This window comes from Perna viridis, chromosome 13, assembly GCF_037379345.1.
Source record: "Perna viridis isolate PV_CMFRI_1.1 ecotype Kerala chromosome 13, ASM3737934v1, whole genome shotgun sequence".
Classification (NCBI taxonomy): domain Eukaryota; kingdom Metazoa; phylum Mollusca; class Bivalvia; order Mytilida; family Mytilidae; genus Perna; species Perna viridis.
In genome coordinates, this window is record NC_142457.1 from 13,961,707 (window position 1) to 13,977,468 (window position 15,762).

The 15,762-nt window shown below is 32.7% G+C and overlaps 1 protein-coding gene across 1 annotated transcript in view; it reads right to left on the reverse strand.

The window, feature by feature from the left end:
- LOC148599675 (presequence protease, mitochondrial-like) overlaps positions 1-15,762 on the reverse strand; it is a 33,716-nt gene that overhangs the window by 4,897 nt on the left and 13,057 nt on the right. The window contains exons 9-20 of the mRNA XM_088557993.1: positions 15,547-15,635; positions 14,897-15,025; positions 12,860-12,973; positions 11,808-11,904; positions 10,775-10,909; positions 9,658-9,796; positions 8,722-8,838; positions 6,613-6,742; positions 4,875-5,072; positions 3,989-4,154; positions 3,015-3,121; positions 1,481-1,589 (exon numbers count right to left, since the gene is read on the reverse strand). Coding sequence (XP_088414119.1) covers positions 1,481-1,589; positions 3,015-3,121; positions 3,989-4,154; positions 4,875-5,072; positions 6,613-6,742; positions 8,722-8,838; positions 9,658-9,796; positions 10,775-10,909; positions 11,808-11,904; positions 12,860-12,973; positions 14,897-15,025; positions 15,547-15,635 — 1,530 coding nt within the window. The remainder of the gene's footprint in view (positions 1-1,480; positions 1,590-3,014; positions 3,122-3,988; positions 4,155-4,874; positions 5,073-6,612; positions 6,743-8,721; positions 8,839-9,657; positions 9,797-10,774; positions 10,910-11,807; positions 11,905-12,859; positions 12,974-14,896; positions 15,026-15,546; positions 15,636-15,762) is intronic.

Here is a 15,762-nt window from a genome sequence, read left to right on the forward strand (position 1 = left end):
AAATTCTTAAGTGCCAGTTCATATAAAATTCAGACACTACCTATGGTAAAGTGATTAATGGTGTAGAAAACTCATGGATTAGATGATGCTTTTTTGGTATACATATGCTATATTTTTAAGTGACAATAGTCCTTTTTGTATTTAGATCTGTACTTTTGGGAAAACTAAATTTTAATCTCCCACTAAAATCAACCAAATCAAATCAAATCAAGAAAGATAACTCTTGCAAAGTGTGAATTTCAAGTACAATCTTTAAAGGAGAAGACCATGTTATGGAGCAAGTCATAAATATCGAAACAAGCCTTTTAAATGTGCATGAAAATTAAATTGAAACAGAATTATTTCCTCTTATTAACTAATAAATCACGATTTAAAATTAGGCAATTTGAATTTTCTGCGTCTATGGGTGCCACCATGATTGGTTGACTTGTGACGTCACGAAGTCGGTTTGTAAAGTGACAGTAAATAGGTAATCAATTACGATGTCCTAAGAAATCTCAAATTTGGACTTTTCCCCTATAATTTTAACCCAAAATAAACAGAAGAAGAGATTGAGGCACAACATGTAAGCAAATGTCAGACGACATTGACGAACAACAGGGTTTGCTGCAAGAAGACTAGTATCTAGTATATATGTCATAGGAAAATCTACTTCCAAAGAATGTTCGTGTTGCTGATCAAAAACTTTTAGAATATATTCTTTTATCATTCCTGCAATCGTAAGCTTGACAAGACAAGACAACATGTTTTGGTGATTAGATAAACAAGACCGTAGAAATATTTACGGAATATTCTTCATTTTACATATTATTTGCAGTACTTGTATCAATACCAAAACAACTTAGTGACGTCACGAGCCAATCGGAAGCTATCGGTTAAAATCAATTAAGTCTGACTATGATCTTCCTTCAGATAGGAGAGTTCTGCAAGATGGCTATCCACTTATATTTCAAGGATTTCAAACTTTGCACAGCCTTGAGCATATTCTAAAAGCGCATTTTACATTAAAGGTTATTTTTTTTGTTTACATGGGTATGATTTATCATAAGAGCTGAGCTTAATACAAAAGTAGCCTTTCCTTTTAATAATTTTATCTCAAAAGGGCAACCCCACATGAAAAACTAAGACTGGTTATGTGATCTATAATGGTTTCTGGGCAAGAAAAAAAATGAATTTTGGTGAGTTTTTGATATTCATGAATCATCTCCTGTCTGATTTTTATAAAGACTGCTACTTAAATGTTACCATTTCAGACAGTTCATTGTGCAAGTAAACCCATATAACTTTTTAAATGTTACAGTTTACATATATTTAGGCCAAAAACTGACCACAAAATTTCATTGGACATTCAGTCAAGTGATATTCATAGTGATTCATTATCATGTTTAGAAACATTGTTTACTACATTTACAATTTCTATATGTACATTAATATATATCTTTGGTATCAAATTCTTTATCCTTGTAAACAATTTAAATACCTGTGTAAAAACCTCTGATGATTGAACCTTTCCAGGAAGACCTTGTATAAATGTATCTAGTTTGTTTTGATTGGTTGATATCTGGTCTGGGGTACTGTTGATGGCAAATCTGTGTGAATAAAAACAAACAATTATCAGTGTTAAAAGATATCAGTGAGATTTACGTTTTATGTTGAGACGCTAAGAATATTTTCTAGCAATGTCAAAAACGTACTTTCTAACTTAAATCAGCTGTTACTTTGTGTGTATATTTATCCCCACTATAAACATACTTTACTTGTGTCATGAAGTTATTACGACGTTAGGAGAGACATATGGCACCAAATTCCAAAGAAAACATTCTTAACACCATGTATTTACATGACCACTAGGGTTCTACCATAGGAGAATACTTCATTTGAATAAAAACAACTAAATTTACTCAAAGTCATAGCAATATCAAAATAATGTGAAATAAAAAAAGTTCCTTTCACATCGTTTCAATTTGGACCCCTGATTGAGTGTAAAATATACATTACTGGACTAATATCTAGATAAATTCATTACATACATTAGACAGGAAACTAAGTAACTAATAAGAAGAATTGAACAGCAAACTTTCAAACTCTATCCCTTATATTGCTTAAAAAAAAAGAAATCACTCTATATAGATTATATAAAAATCATATTTACTCATTTCAAATTGTATATAAACCAAATTCATAATTATTTCGATAAACTTTACAAAATTTGACACTTCTGGCATTGCATACTAAAAACCAATTTAAAATATCATGAAAAAAATAAATTGTCACAAAACATGTTAGATCATTTATTTATTATAGAATACCTTTTACACTAAAAAAATATATAGTCTAGGCTCTCAGGTACTGCTGCATCCCCTAAATCATTCCTGGTTGGGGATTTTAGCCCCCTCCCCCCCCCCCCCATCCCCCAAATAAAAAAAATCCAGATTTCGTTCATGTATTTCATGTCTGGTCTGGAAAATGGTTTCTGTATTAAAAATTCGTCATCATGATTGTTTGTGTGTTGACAGGAAGGTTGAAAAACAATTTAAAAGATGCAGTTATTTGATATCAATGAAAACATGGCTCACTTGTTTATAAAAGCAAAATTTTGATGCTATGGATAACATTCACAGCTTTCCTTCCACACATTAGTTTTCTGAACTGTATAATAAAAGTTTATCATCTTCAGCAGTATATATAAAGAAATATTTCACACAAAATTTGTTCATTTGCTTCAACCCCCACCCTCCACCTAATTAAAAAAGCCTCCCTTTCACAAATTTTTGTTTGGCCTTAACACAGTGTTAGTTGAGGTTATTAAATTGTAGCAAAATTAAGTAAAAATTATTTTAATTATAAAAATATAAGTATTTGCTCAATTATTTTCTAGGTACTATTTTTTCATACTTTGCTATGAAGTACAATATTATAACATACATGATCTGAAAATTAAGATAAAGTCAACCTTAGTCATTTGTGACTACTCATTTTCTCAATCAAAGAAAAATACAAAACAAATATAATACCTGATGTTATTCTTGTTAAGTACAATTTTAGCTATTCTCTGTAAATTCTGTACAACAGTACCCATAGTGGTCTCATCACCCTCAGCTAATTCCTTCATTGTTGCTACCTGACAAACAGCGAACATCTCAGTACTTATGTAAATAATGTAGGGGCATATTTTCCTAATATAAAACAAAAGTAATACTAGAAATTTCTCAATACCCTACCCCAATTAATAGACACCATTCAGAAAACCCCATGAGTCATTCATATGGAAAAAACAACAACAACAAAATCAAATTTGCACAGTGGCATCTTGTGGTAAAGAATGAGCAAAAGTTAGATAAATTTCATTCACTGGTTTTAACAGAGATGAAGATTAGAAATGAGAACAGACAAACAGATGAACAGACAAAGGGACAAATCAAGAGACAGACAACATGATTACTATATACCTCCAGTTTTTTGAAGATGGGGTAAAACTAGTTTTACATGAATTTCAGAAAAAAAAATATTGTAAAAGGAGTAGAAATTGTCAAGTGTAAGTGTTTGAAAGAATCGGGCTAAATTGGAAAAATCATGCATGTCAAAACCTCACTGATCGGACATTAAAATATCACTTAAGGATACTTTCTCTATTTGAAAAGACCGTTATTTAATCTCTGCATCACTGGCTTTGCACAGAAATTTTTCAATAAAATGTTAGAAAAATAAGGTTTTTGAGTTATCTGCCCTTGAAATGTTCATTTTCAGTGCATTTCAATGAAACTATAACTCAATGCACCACCATGATATGGAAAATGTTGTCTTTTTCCCTCGATTCATATGGTGCAAATAATCAATTTACACTATCAAAATGATGGATTTTTTCATACCATGTTAAAAAGTTGATATTGAAAAGCACCCACAATGGCTTATAAATATACCCCATCTATATAGAGCCAAACACTAAATCTGAAATCAATGAATCCATTAGGAGAAAAAAACAACTAACCTGTGTCATTCCTCCAAGGATTTCATCCAAAGCTGCTGCAGCATTCAGCCTTGACCTTGCATGTGACATGGCATAGGAGTGGCCTTGACCTGAGATGGAGGCAGCAAGATTGGCAGCTTCCATTTTAATCAATGTCATCAGACGTCCCTCATCATTCAAAATTGGACTGAAATGGCAAAAGCAAATAAAGGTAAACAAATAATATGACTGTTTCCTGCTACCCTATTTTTGGTGCCAATACTAAACATTTTATGGCCATTTTGGCTCAAGCACTGCTAAAGTCTAGACTGTGTCCTCAATAACTCAATGTAAAATATGTTCAAACAATAAAATGACTTCCATACTTACCTACCATATTTTTTCTTGCTGGTAGCAGGAAACAAGTCAATTATTTGTTTGACCTTATTAAAGATGAATTTGCAGGCATTGTGTGGCTATGCATACCCATGGGCGGGTCCAGGTGAGGGTGTTATGGGTGTACGCCCCAACTTTTTAAAGAAAAAAAATAAAAATCTATCGTAATCTGCTATTGTACGGCAATTTATCATATTCATTCATTAAACATGTCTTAATCAGGTTACCTTTTATACTGATTCTCATAATTATGCCTCCCCTTCATAAACTAAATCCGCCCATGATACCCCACTTTACTGAGAAGGAATTTGATATCAGTAGGCAACATAATGTACAATTGATTGAAATAAAGCTGTAAATGTTTATTTCTTACACTATGAGGACTGTTTCACAGCTCAGTAGAGTATTCTGAAAAACAGTATCCTGAATCAAATTTAAAAAAAAAATTCTTCACAGAAATTTGAATTCAAACAGTCTTAGTAAATATTGATGTTTTATCATGTTATGATACTACAATTCTCAAAAACTTTACTTAGAAAATATATTTGTCCATAAATCCAGCATCTTGTCCACATTTCTATCCAGACAATATGATGAGAATTGGATTCCCTGTTCGTAACTATAGTTATCTGATGGGTGCTGTGTAACATGAGTATCAGCATCCAGGCCACTGGTCGTCAGTTCTATCTGCTGGGATAGATCTTTATAGTCCATGGAGCCAGCTCCCATTCTGTTATAAGGTAGAATTGAATGATGATGATAAATATCATTGTAAATAAATGAATTACAAAATTTATGACATCTATAGGTGGTATGAGGGTGAAGTTATATGCTAGAGAGTGAGTTGATTAATAACCTATGTTCAAGTAGACTTTTAATGATTGGTCTGTTGGCCAATGTACTGTAAACCGGGAAATTGTCGCACCATCTTTTTGTGCGGGATCTACTATAAATTTGTTTTTGCACAGTATTTAATCCGCGATCATTCATCAATTGAACTGTAATGTCCTTCAAAGATAATATTCGTGACAATTCAATTTTCATGTTACAGATGAAAAATTAAACTGTGTATATCCCTGTCATACATAACTATAATATATATTATATAAATGTATAAAAATCCATTGCTATATGATTTTAGGCCTTGTCTATGAGGGACATAACTATTGGTACTCAAATACCATGAGACTTTGTTAAAAATGCAGCACTACCTTGTAATATTACTAATGTCTGGACTGGAATATGCAAGACTTCACATAACAAGCTATGTATATCTGTGTTAAAAGATTTATTTTCTAACTGCATACATTATAGGTCAATTACAACAGAACAACAATGATCCCTTCAATAACACCTGCAAATATACGATGTCACTGATGCTCCGTCCCTGTGCTCAGAACACTTAGTTTGTTTGTTTGTTTGTTGAGGTTTAACGTCCGAGCAGCAATATTTCAGCTATATTCAGACAATGAACATGAAATGGATGATAAAATGAACATGAAATGAAAAAAAAGGATGGGTCACAAGGATAATAGGGTCGACAAATTTTGATTTCCACTGGAAAAAGGGGGGATGGGTAAGGTTGGGCAATTTAGCCTCCTGTGGCGGAGCGCAAAGGTTCCTACTCCTATCGAATACCACAGCAGGGTTCTTTAACGTGCGAGGAACGTGGCATCTTTCCCAACACGGTGCACCACTATGGTTTGCGGTCAGGTTTTCCATATTATAGCCTGACAACCCCAGCATGTAACACGCCAGGGGTACCCCATTCCACCACCTGGGACACACATCCCAGTTGCTCTGTGGGCAGAGCGCCCTAGCCCCCGGCAAGCGTTCTGAGCACTATTTAGTCGCCTTTTACGACAAGCTTAGCGCTGCTGCAGGCCTATTCTTTTAACACCCGGACCTGCACGGGGCCAGAACACTTAGAGATTTAACTTGTGTTCTTCGACCCTAATGATTCATTCTATCCAATCAATGATTTTATAAATCTTTCTAGCCTCTGAATGTATTATTTCGTTTTCACTTTCAGTTAACTTTTATATTGCTGGAGTATATAGGGACAACTATTTCACTGTGCCTGTGTATAATGTTGTTTTGGGGCCAGCTGCATCATGCCCTGTGGTGTGAAGGTTTCCTCACTGTTAAATGAAGACCAGTAGGTCACATTGAGCTGACTTTTTTTCATCCCAGTGGGGTTATGGTCTTATTGACATATTCACCATACCCATTTTTGTTATATATAAAAAGCCTATGCTGTATTCACTTACTTAGTAATAACTTCACAAAATAATGGCACATATGGTTTGAGTCCTTTTGGTACTTGAGCCATGTTCGTAACGATATTCAGGTACGTCACACCATTAGTTGGCTGTTCACAAAGTTGAACTGGTACCTCACCTAAAAAAAAGCCCTGCATGTAAATTTAATTGGAAAACATACATTTTTCTACATATATGCACTGCAAATTAAATGATAAGACTGAAAGTTACTGAGAAATTACTTTTCATGGACATCAATTCTGTGGTGGTGCAAATTTTTGTTAACACTTTAATACAGTGCCATTGATACATGAAATATTTCATATTCTAATATGACGTGCTTCAATGCTCTTTAGATCATAGCCATGGTAAAAAAAAGTGATAAACATAAGACCAATGTCATTGACTAAGACGGTCTTTTTTGCAACATCATAGATATATTTTACCTAATTTTACAGACGTCATAACAGAATTTTACTCCCAAGCAGTCCCTATTTCATGCAACACATAGGCTGTCTATTCAAAAAAATAAAGAAACTAGCCTATTAGAATCATTATTTAAACAATCGCTGTTGCTTGGGGTAAAACAATACAACATAAATGACCAGCCTGTGTTATACAGCGGTAAAATAGAGTTTCAGTGATTTATTTCTTAATTATATTGATAGCTGTAATTCACAACACCATAAACATCTGTAGATGCCAAAAAAAATAAAAAATAAAAACCCAACCCTCAATAAAGGTTGAGTACATAAAACATTCTTTTCTGTCATCTCATGAATCGTACTGAAGTACTGTGAAAGTACTATAATTTATCGGTACCAATTTTTGTGGTTAATGGGAAAATGATCAGTTCATTGATTCTTGAATTGGTGGATTTGACAACTCTATCATATAAATGAATGGAAAATTTTCTTTTCGTTTGGAAACAAATATTGTGATTCACCAAACCTATAAAAATCCATAAAAATTGGTACCCATGAACTATAATACTTTCACAGTATTTGATTTAAATGGAGTTGGAAGAGATGTACTTCATGTTATTTTGTAATATTAAAAGAAGTCTCTATCAAGGGGGACAATAACTGGTAGAAAAATGTTCTATAAAAACACAGTGGGAAATTTATATTATATTTTTTCCATATTTAGAACGTAACCCCTAGTTTTTTTTTCGAAATATGTGTCTCTTGGTTGATGATTGATTGATTGATTGTTGAGGTTTAACGTCCGAGCAGCAATATTTCAGCTATATTCAGACAATAAACATGAAATGGATGATAAAATGAACACGAAATGGATGATAAAATGAACATGAAATGATGATGAAATGAAAAAAAAAGGGATGGGACACAAGGACAATAGGGTCGATAAATTTTGATTGCCACAAGAAAAAGAGAGGGATGGGTAAGGTCTGGCAATCTAGCCTACAGTGGTGGAGCGCAAAGGTTCCTACTCTTATCGAATACCACAGCAGGGTTCTTTAACGTGCAAGGAACATGGATATCTTTCCCAACACGGTGCACAACTACTGTTTTCAGTCAAGTTTTCTGCATTATATAGCCTGACAACCCCAGCATGTATCACGCCAGGGGTACCCCATTCCAACACCTGGGGCACACATATCAGTTGCTCTGTGAGCAGAGCACCTAGCCCCCGGCTAGGTTTCTGAGCACTATTTAGTCACCTTTTACGAGGGCTGTGTCTTTTGGAATAATAGGTAAGAAATTCTATATGTCAGATTTTAAAGATTCCAAAATAGTCAAAATTCCCTCAGATTCTGTATAAAATGTTATAACATTTGTCAACATTGAAATCAATGTCAGTAGCCTATGATATATATATCAAAATTTTCCAGTACTGTATATTGGTTCAGTGTCATCTGGAAAATTCAGAAAAATCTATATACAAAAAATATATGTCATGCTCTACTTTAATCAGATTCTAATGATGTCTTTCATACCTTCAAAATTGTACAAAAGAACACAATAATTTAATCTAATGATAGTCAGCAAAGAAGATATCAGGTGCCAACATACATAATGAAATACATTTGATAGGCAGACCAAGATAACCTCCTCTTAAGTAGAGGGATGACGTATTCTTAGAAAGCACACTTACCACATTTAACAGTATTGACTATTTCTTCCTTAATTTTTCTATCTATCTCCTTCAGATGTAAGGTGGGAAGACAGCTCAAGTCTTCTTTTTCCATTTGTTGCTTTAATAATGTCTGACCTAAAATATGGACTTGGATAATAATAGCATCATCCAATGAAAATCTATGGCATTTTACTAAATGAGACAAAAAAAGTAAAATCCTGACCTGTACTTAACAAACATGGAACTAGAAATATTGTGAGCAATTTTAGAATGAGAATAACAACCCATCCCCACAAACCACTGCATGACCCCTCATGGTACTAGTTAAACCCTTATGTTGAATTATCTCCCTTTGGAGTCTTCGAGAAAGGATTTGTTCCTTCATGCAGATTACATAATATGCCAAACCTTTCCATAAAACTTCATAAAAATACTTGGATAGATAAGGAGGAAATTGCAGAAATGAGGTTATAATATATAAAACCTTAAAGTTGGATTTTCTCTGTATAGATTGCTTACCCAATCATTGAATTTCTTAATAAAAATCGTTCAAAAAAAACCTTCCTGTAAAGTTTCATAAAATTCCTTAAGTGGTTTAGGAGGCATTGGGTTTACATGGTTCAACACATGAAACCTTTAAGTTGGGTTATCTTCCTTAAAAATCACATATGGCTTCATGTACACTTACATACGATATTTAACCTTCAAATAAAATTTCATGAAGACTACTTGAGTGGATTTAAAGGAGATGTAGTTACAAGTTATGTGGACAAACAAACTGACTGAGAGCAAACAGACTGACAGACAGGCAAAATATAACCATCTGAGTACTTTGTGCCCCGTACTTTGTCAGGAAATTTGGCACAAATTACAGATGTTAAAAGGAGAAGACTAATGACCTAGGTACCTCAATCTATAGAATAGCGAAATAAATTTGTTTAAAGCCCACTGCACCTTTTTGAAATATTTTATCTTTATCATCATCTGTAAGTTTTTCTATCATGTTCTGTAGTCTTGTCTTTTCTTCTTCTTTTCGTTTCTCCTCAAATTGTTCATCTGGACTCATTGTTAATATCAGACAGTGATTATTATTCTGGTAAAAAGTAACCAAAAAATGAAAAATAATCAGTAAGAAGTTTTTTAATTGTAAAATGTCATAGATTGAACATTTTTCATCAATTCGTAAAATTACTATAAAGACCTTTTACTGTGTTTGTTGTTTTGTTTTGTTTTGTTTTGTTTTTGTCAAAATTTGAACAGCTCCTTTTGAATATTGAAATCATTAATTTCAAATTAGGATTTTAGTCTTTTTATTGAAAAACAAATAAAACAATTTAATATGAACTGGGACCACTTTCGATACAAATATAGTTACACACATGACTCCTAATTTTAAAACTCAGAATCCTTAATAGAATTGTATTAAATGTGTATCTGTACATAACAAATTTCTAAAAATATTTCATGACCAAACAACATAAACCCTAAAATTCAAGACAACATTAAGCAATTCATCTAATACAAAAATAAAAGGGTTATTTCTAAATAATTTAATTTCAGAACTAACACACTTTCTGATTGGATAAAAATGTTTGTCCATCATCTCATAGATCAAATTTTGTCATGTGACTGTGACATCACCAACTTTTTTTGCTGATTTATTCCTCAAATTTTGATACTAAAATTAAATTTATGCATGCTATTTAGCCCTAGGTAAATTTAAGGAGGTAGACCTAGGGTAAGGGACATAACTTGTGAAATCAGTGATATGTTTGTATTAGATTTAATTTCACCAAAGCCTCTCAAGCTTTCATTTGAAGCAGAATAAAATGAATCTAAATTAATTAGATGCTTACATAAGATTGATGTAAAATGCTGAATACAAACATTCCAATGATTTTTATGAGTTGTGTCCCTTATCCTAGGTCTACATCCTTAAAAGGAACAGTCTAAATGATGCTCTGTATAATAAATGGCAATATCAGGGCAAAAACATGGAAAGTAGGAAACAACCTGACATGGTAATTCCCATGGAAATAGTGGTATAGTGCAAAACCTTTACTAAGCAAACCTTAAAATATTGTTGAACTTTCTTCTGTAAAAACTGTGGATCCTCTTCTAACAGTTTTCTGAACTGGTTTACATATTTATTTATCTGTAGGCTCTCAACAGGATCTGTATCATGGTTCCAATTATGACTGATTGCCTGTTAAAAAATCAGCTTTAATATTACAAATTACAAATGTGAATAGTTCTCTGTAGTAATTGTCTCTTTCAGTCTCTATCGGCTATTTACTGGAAATGATGTGATTTCTTTCATTGGTTAATAAAACAATTACAGTAAAATATTATACATGCTGGGATACAGAAACAGATAAGTAAGCCAGTCTAAACATAACCCTTTTGGACAGGTGTTTAATTTATGAGGTTCAAAACTCATTTAATTTGATACAAAGAGACTGTAAAAAGTGTCTGGTTTAGATAGGTTTCAGTTTATTCACTATATAAAACAGAAATTTGTCAAAAAACAATTCGAAATTTATCTGTATAATTCCTTCCCTTTGATGCTTTTTATACCCTTACTATAAAAGTGGAAGTGATCATGCTGATCATCTGTCTGTCCATTCATTCATTTGTTCATCCATCTGTCCCCAATAGTTCTAACCCGCAACTCCTCTCAAACACTGAATGGACTTCAACGAATCTTTTACAAATTCTTTATCACAATATACTCTTATGCATCTCCTATTTCTCTTTCCAGTTCAATGACTACCTTATGACGTATTATTTTGGCGGGTGTAAAATTTGGCGATTTTGAGCTAAAAAGTATATGAAAAAGTTCAACAATTCCTAAAACTCACAGTAAATATTTTGCTGAACTGATTTTTTTGTTTTTAGATGGACTGCTAAAATACGCCAAAATTTGCACTCAGCGAAAATTACCTGCTATACAATATATGATTTCTTAGGAGGGTAGCAGGGGTATCACCAAGTGAGCTTTGCTCACTGTCATTCTAATTCAAATTAAGAACCTTATATTTTCATTTTTAAGGCAACCCTTTATGTTCACAAATGACTGAAGACTTTGCCAGTAATGTACAAACCATGGTTAATTTTAATCCAAAATTACTACTTTGATGTTTTTGTCCTAGCTCTATTTTATGAAGTAAGGCATCTATTCTTTTCTGTTCAAACCCATCTCTAAAAGATAAAAAAAGATAAACTTACTTAAGCACATAAATTAATCATTTAAAACTTTGGTGTTTCAAGTCTATAAAACTTTAAATTGGAACATTTACAAGACTGAAATAATCCCCATGAAATTATTCCTCAATATTTCAGTGTACATGTATCAATGTTTTCAATTTCATGAAAATGAAAACATTTTTGCCAGAAAACACACAAATGAAACTTTCTTATTTTTGATGAAAAATGAATGGCAGAAAAAAATATCATCATATTTTAATACAGTGAAACCAAAACTTTGACCCAAAGAAACTGGTATGACCAAACTGTAAGCAATTCTAGTTTACATGTATTTTCTTTTTTTGTTTTAACCTGGATTTCACATGATATGAGCAACACAGCAGATACTTCAATAAAAGAAGAGGATGTTTATCGTACCACTGCACTTGGTCCATGATCCATGTTTTAAAGGAGTCTAGCTAAAGTTACTGCCTTTTTTTGCTTTTTTTTTTTTTTGGGGTGGGGGGTTAGTTTTCTTTCTTTGTCTAGTCTTTGTCCTGGATTATGGCTATAATGTTCTTTATTCTAAATACAAGTCTTGATGTTACTGCTTATGTAACAGGTGTTCAAATTAGCACTGGTCTAAGGTTGGGGCCCATAAGTGTAGGACCATTGAAGTTTTGTATACCTTGGTTCTGCAGCTGTTATTTTGATATACTCTTATTGTGGCCTCTCAATTTTTTTTGGTGGACCCTTTATTACGGATGCACAAAAGTCCAGGAACTTTTACTCTACAAAGTAAATTTGAACCTCTATGCCGTTTAACTATGTGTATACTGCATGTACTTAGTTTTTTTTCTGTGTAGACCAGTGTAATTGTAAACATATAGAGTACCTTCTACATATAAACAATATATTAATGGAAAAGCCTTTTCAAGATATATCAACAGTGATTGGAAATCTTGCTTACTTTACAACTTGATCAAATGTATCAGAAATAATTTTAAGCACTTTATCCACATCATCGGCATGCACTCCTTGTAAACCAACAGAAAACACTGAGTCCTTAGTGTCACCTGAATACCTGAAAAAAATCCATGTCCTTATTTAGTCATTTAATTATAAATAATATGTGGAATGCAACAGCCTTGAATGCAAGCAAATATAGAAATTAAGGAGCTAGACCAAGGGTAAGGGACATAACTCTTAAAATTAGGGATCATATTCAATTTCATCAAAGCCTATCAAACTTTCATTTATCAGAATAAAATCAATTCAAGTTACTTTTATGCTTACATGAGTTTGATGTCAAATGCTGAATAAAATCATCAAATGATAAGTAAGAGTTGTGTCCCTTTACCAAGGTCTACCTCCTTAAATAAAATTGAAGACCAGTACCTTAGGAAATGCACATAAAATCCAGCCAGATTCCATTCACGGTGAAAGGAGTCCAAAAAAAAAATTGTTTTCATAATACAAGTGTGTTCTATGCATATTTAAGAGTGTTATCAGGTGAATTAAGATCTCTACTTTATTAAAGTCTGATGTCATGATATTTTTAATTGATTTATTCATAGAGTGGCACTATTTTGACTGGATTTCAAAACCTGACGGAACTTTTTTAGGTGGTCCATATACACATTCTATTAAAGACGTCATTTGCTTTGACAATAAAGTCCTTGTTTATGTTTAGGAAGTAACAGTATTAATAGGATAATTAATCAGAAAAAGTGAATAACCAAAGTATTATCACGAGTGCCGAAGAGCGCATGTACGGAACTTGTTCTTGGCACGAGTGATAATATTTTGATTATGCACAATTTCCAATTAATTATCCTATTTAATATATAGATTTTCTTCATAATTTATCGATATTTTCAAAATGAATTTTAAATTCTGTGATTGGCAGATTGATATCAAAGTTGTGACATTTGTTGGAAGAAAGCACGAGAGTGAAATTACTGAATTTATTTCAGTGTGAATTATCGAAATTTATTACACTGGGAACATTCGATAAAACATTGCTATCTATATATATTATACTTCATATTAAATTCTAGAATTTTGATTGGATAAAAGGATAAGTGGTATTCCAGTATACTGCCCTTCCTTTGAGTATACCACCCTTCCTTCGAGTAAACCACCTGCTCCGACCGGAGATGTATCTTGTCCTTACCGTTGTGCAGTCCGGTATTACTGTACATTTTCTAATTTCCGCCCAAAACACCAGACGACAGTTACAATGGCTTTTGCCGAGGTTAATAAAGATGCAATTAATGAACTTATAGGAAACAAGGACACCAAAAGATGGTTTTGCAGAGGAAAAAAAAACACTTTACAATGAGAAATATTAAGTCAATGGATCTTTGATGTTTGTTTATCAATAGAAGGGTGGTATACTGGTTAAAAAAATATTCAGTATAATAAAACACATACTGCCTGCAGTTGAGGGTGATATAGTGGATCACCACACTCATAAAAGAATATAGTGTCGGGCGATATTCTTCCTTCGTGTGGTAATCCAGTATACCTCCTCAATTGCAAGCAGTATGTGTATAATAATGTATTGAAAGATATTGAGGCATCAGTTGTTTATTTGATATTCAAGTTTTTATTTGTGAATTCTGTTATTTACCTCTCTTAAGGAGGTAGACCTAGGGTAAGATACATTACTCTTGAAATCAGTGATATGTTTGTATCATATTCAATTTCACCAACAAAGTCTATCAAGCTTTCCATTGAAACAGAATGAAACCAATCCAAGTTACTTTGATGCTTACATGAGATTGATATAATATGCAGAATACAAACGTTCTTATGACTTACAAGAATTATGTCCCTTACCCTAGGTCTACAACCTTAAACCAAGAAAGATGACAATAAAAAACAAGTATCCTTCGCAGCAGAGGTATAATAATAACTTTTTTTCAAAGGAATTACATAAATTCAACTTTGCATGATTATAAGGCAGACAGCAAGTTTACTGAATTCAGAAAAAAAAACTTACCCTAAAATAGGTGAGAAATCAGAACCAATATTAGAAACTATTAAAGACTGGTAAAATGGGGAGGTCTCACCATCTGTTAGCAGAGCACTAATTATACTGAGAGTGAAGTTCTCAAAAGTATCAGATATACTGAAAAAGAGAAAATTATCATGGCAATGGCATAAATGAGAAGTAACTGACATTTAACTTTTATAAAGTTGAAAATCTCTTGAAATGACACTAAAATCCTACTCTGCAGGTTATGTTAGAACAATGCTGGTACATGTATATTGTAGTTTATTTCAGGAAAGTCATGATTTACACATTTATGTACAGAATAAATGGTCAAATCTGAAACCATTTTAGACTTTTAAGTTTTGTTTAGTTAAGGCATGTGCTGTAGTTTACACAGGATAAACATGCATCGAAACTCACATAAAGGCACTTCTGATAAGTTTGGTTGAGACAGACTTCGTTTTTTTTGTTTAAGTTTCAGTCGACACAGATTGATTTCCCTATACTTTTAGCAAGTAATATGATGATAGTATTACTTTTACATCCTTATGGTAGAAAGGCAAAGTCAATAATCTATCCTTTATTCAAAAAAGATTTGTTTGACTAATAAGAACATTAAATTCACAAAAGACCATAAGCGTATCATATTAACTCACTCAGACAATAAATAACTAGTGGACACTGTCGTCTGCTTCTCAGGGTCTGGTGCCATAGGGTCAGGCTGGCAGGTAACATGGCTTCTTCTCTAAAAAATCAAGAAAAATACTGACAAAATCTTTTTTTATGGTTTAGTTGCATTTGTTCTAGATTTTTTTTAAAATCAGAACACAAATTAAAGTTCTAAACAAATGGTAAAATTTCCATTAAATCCT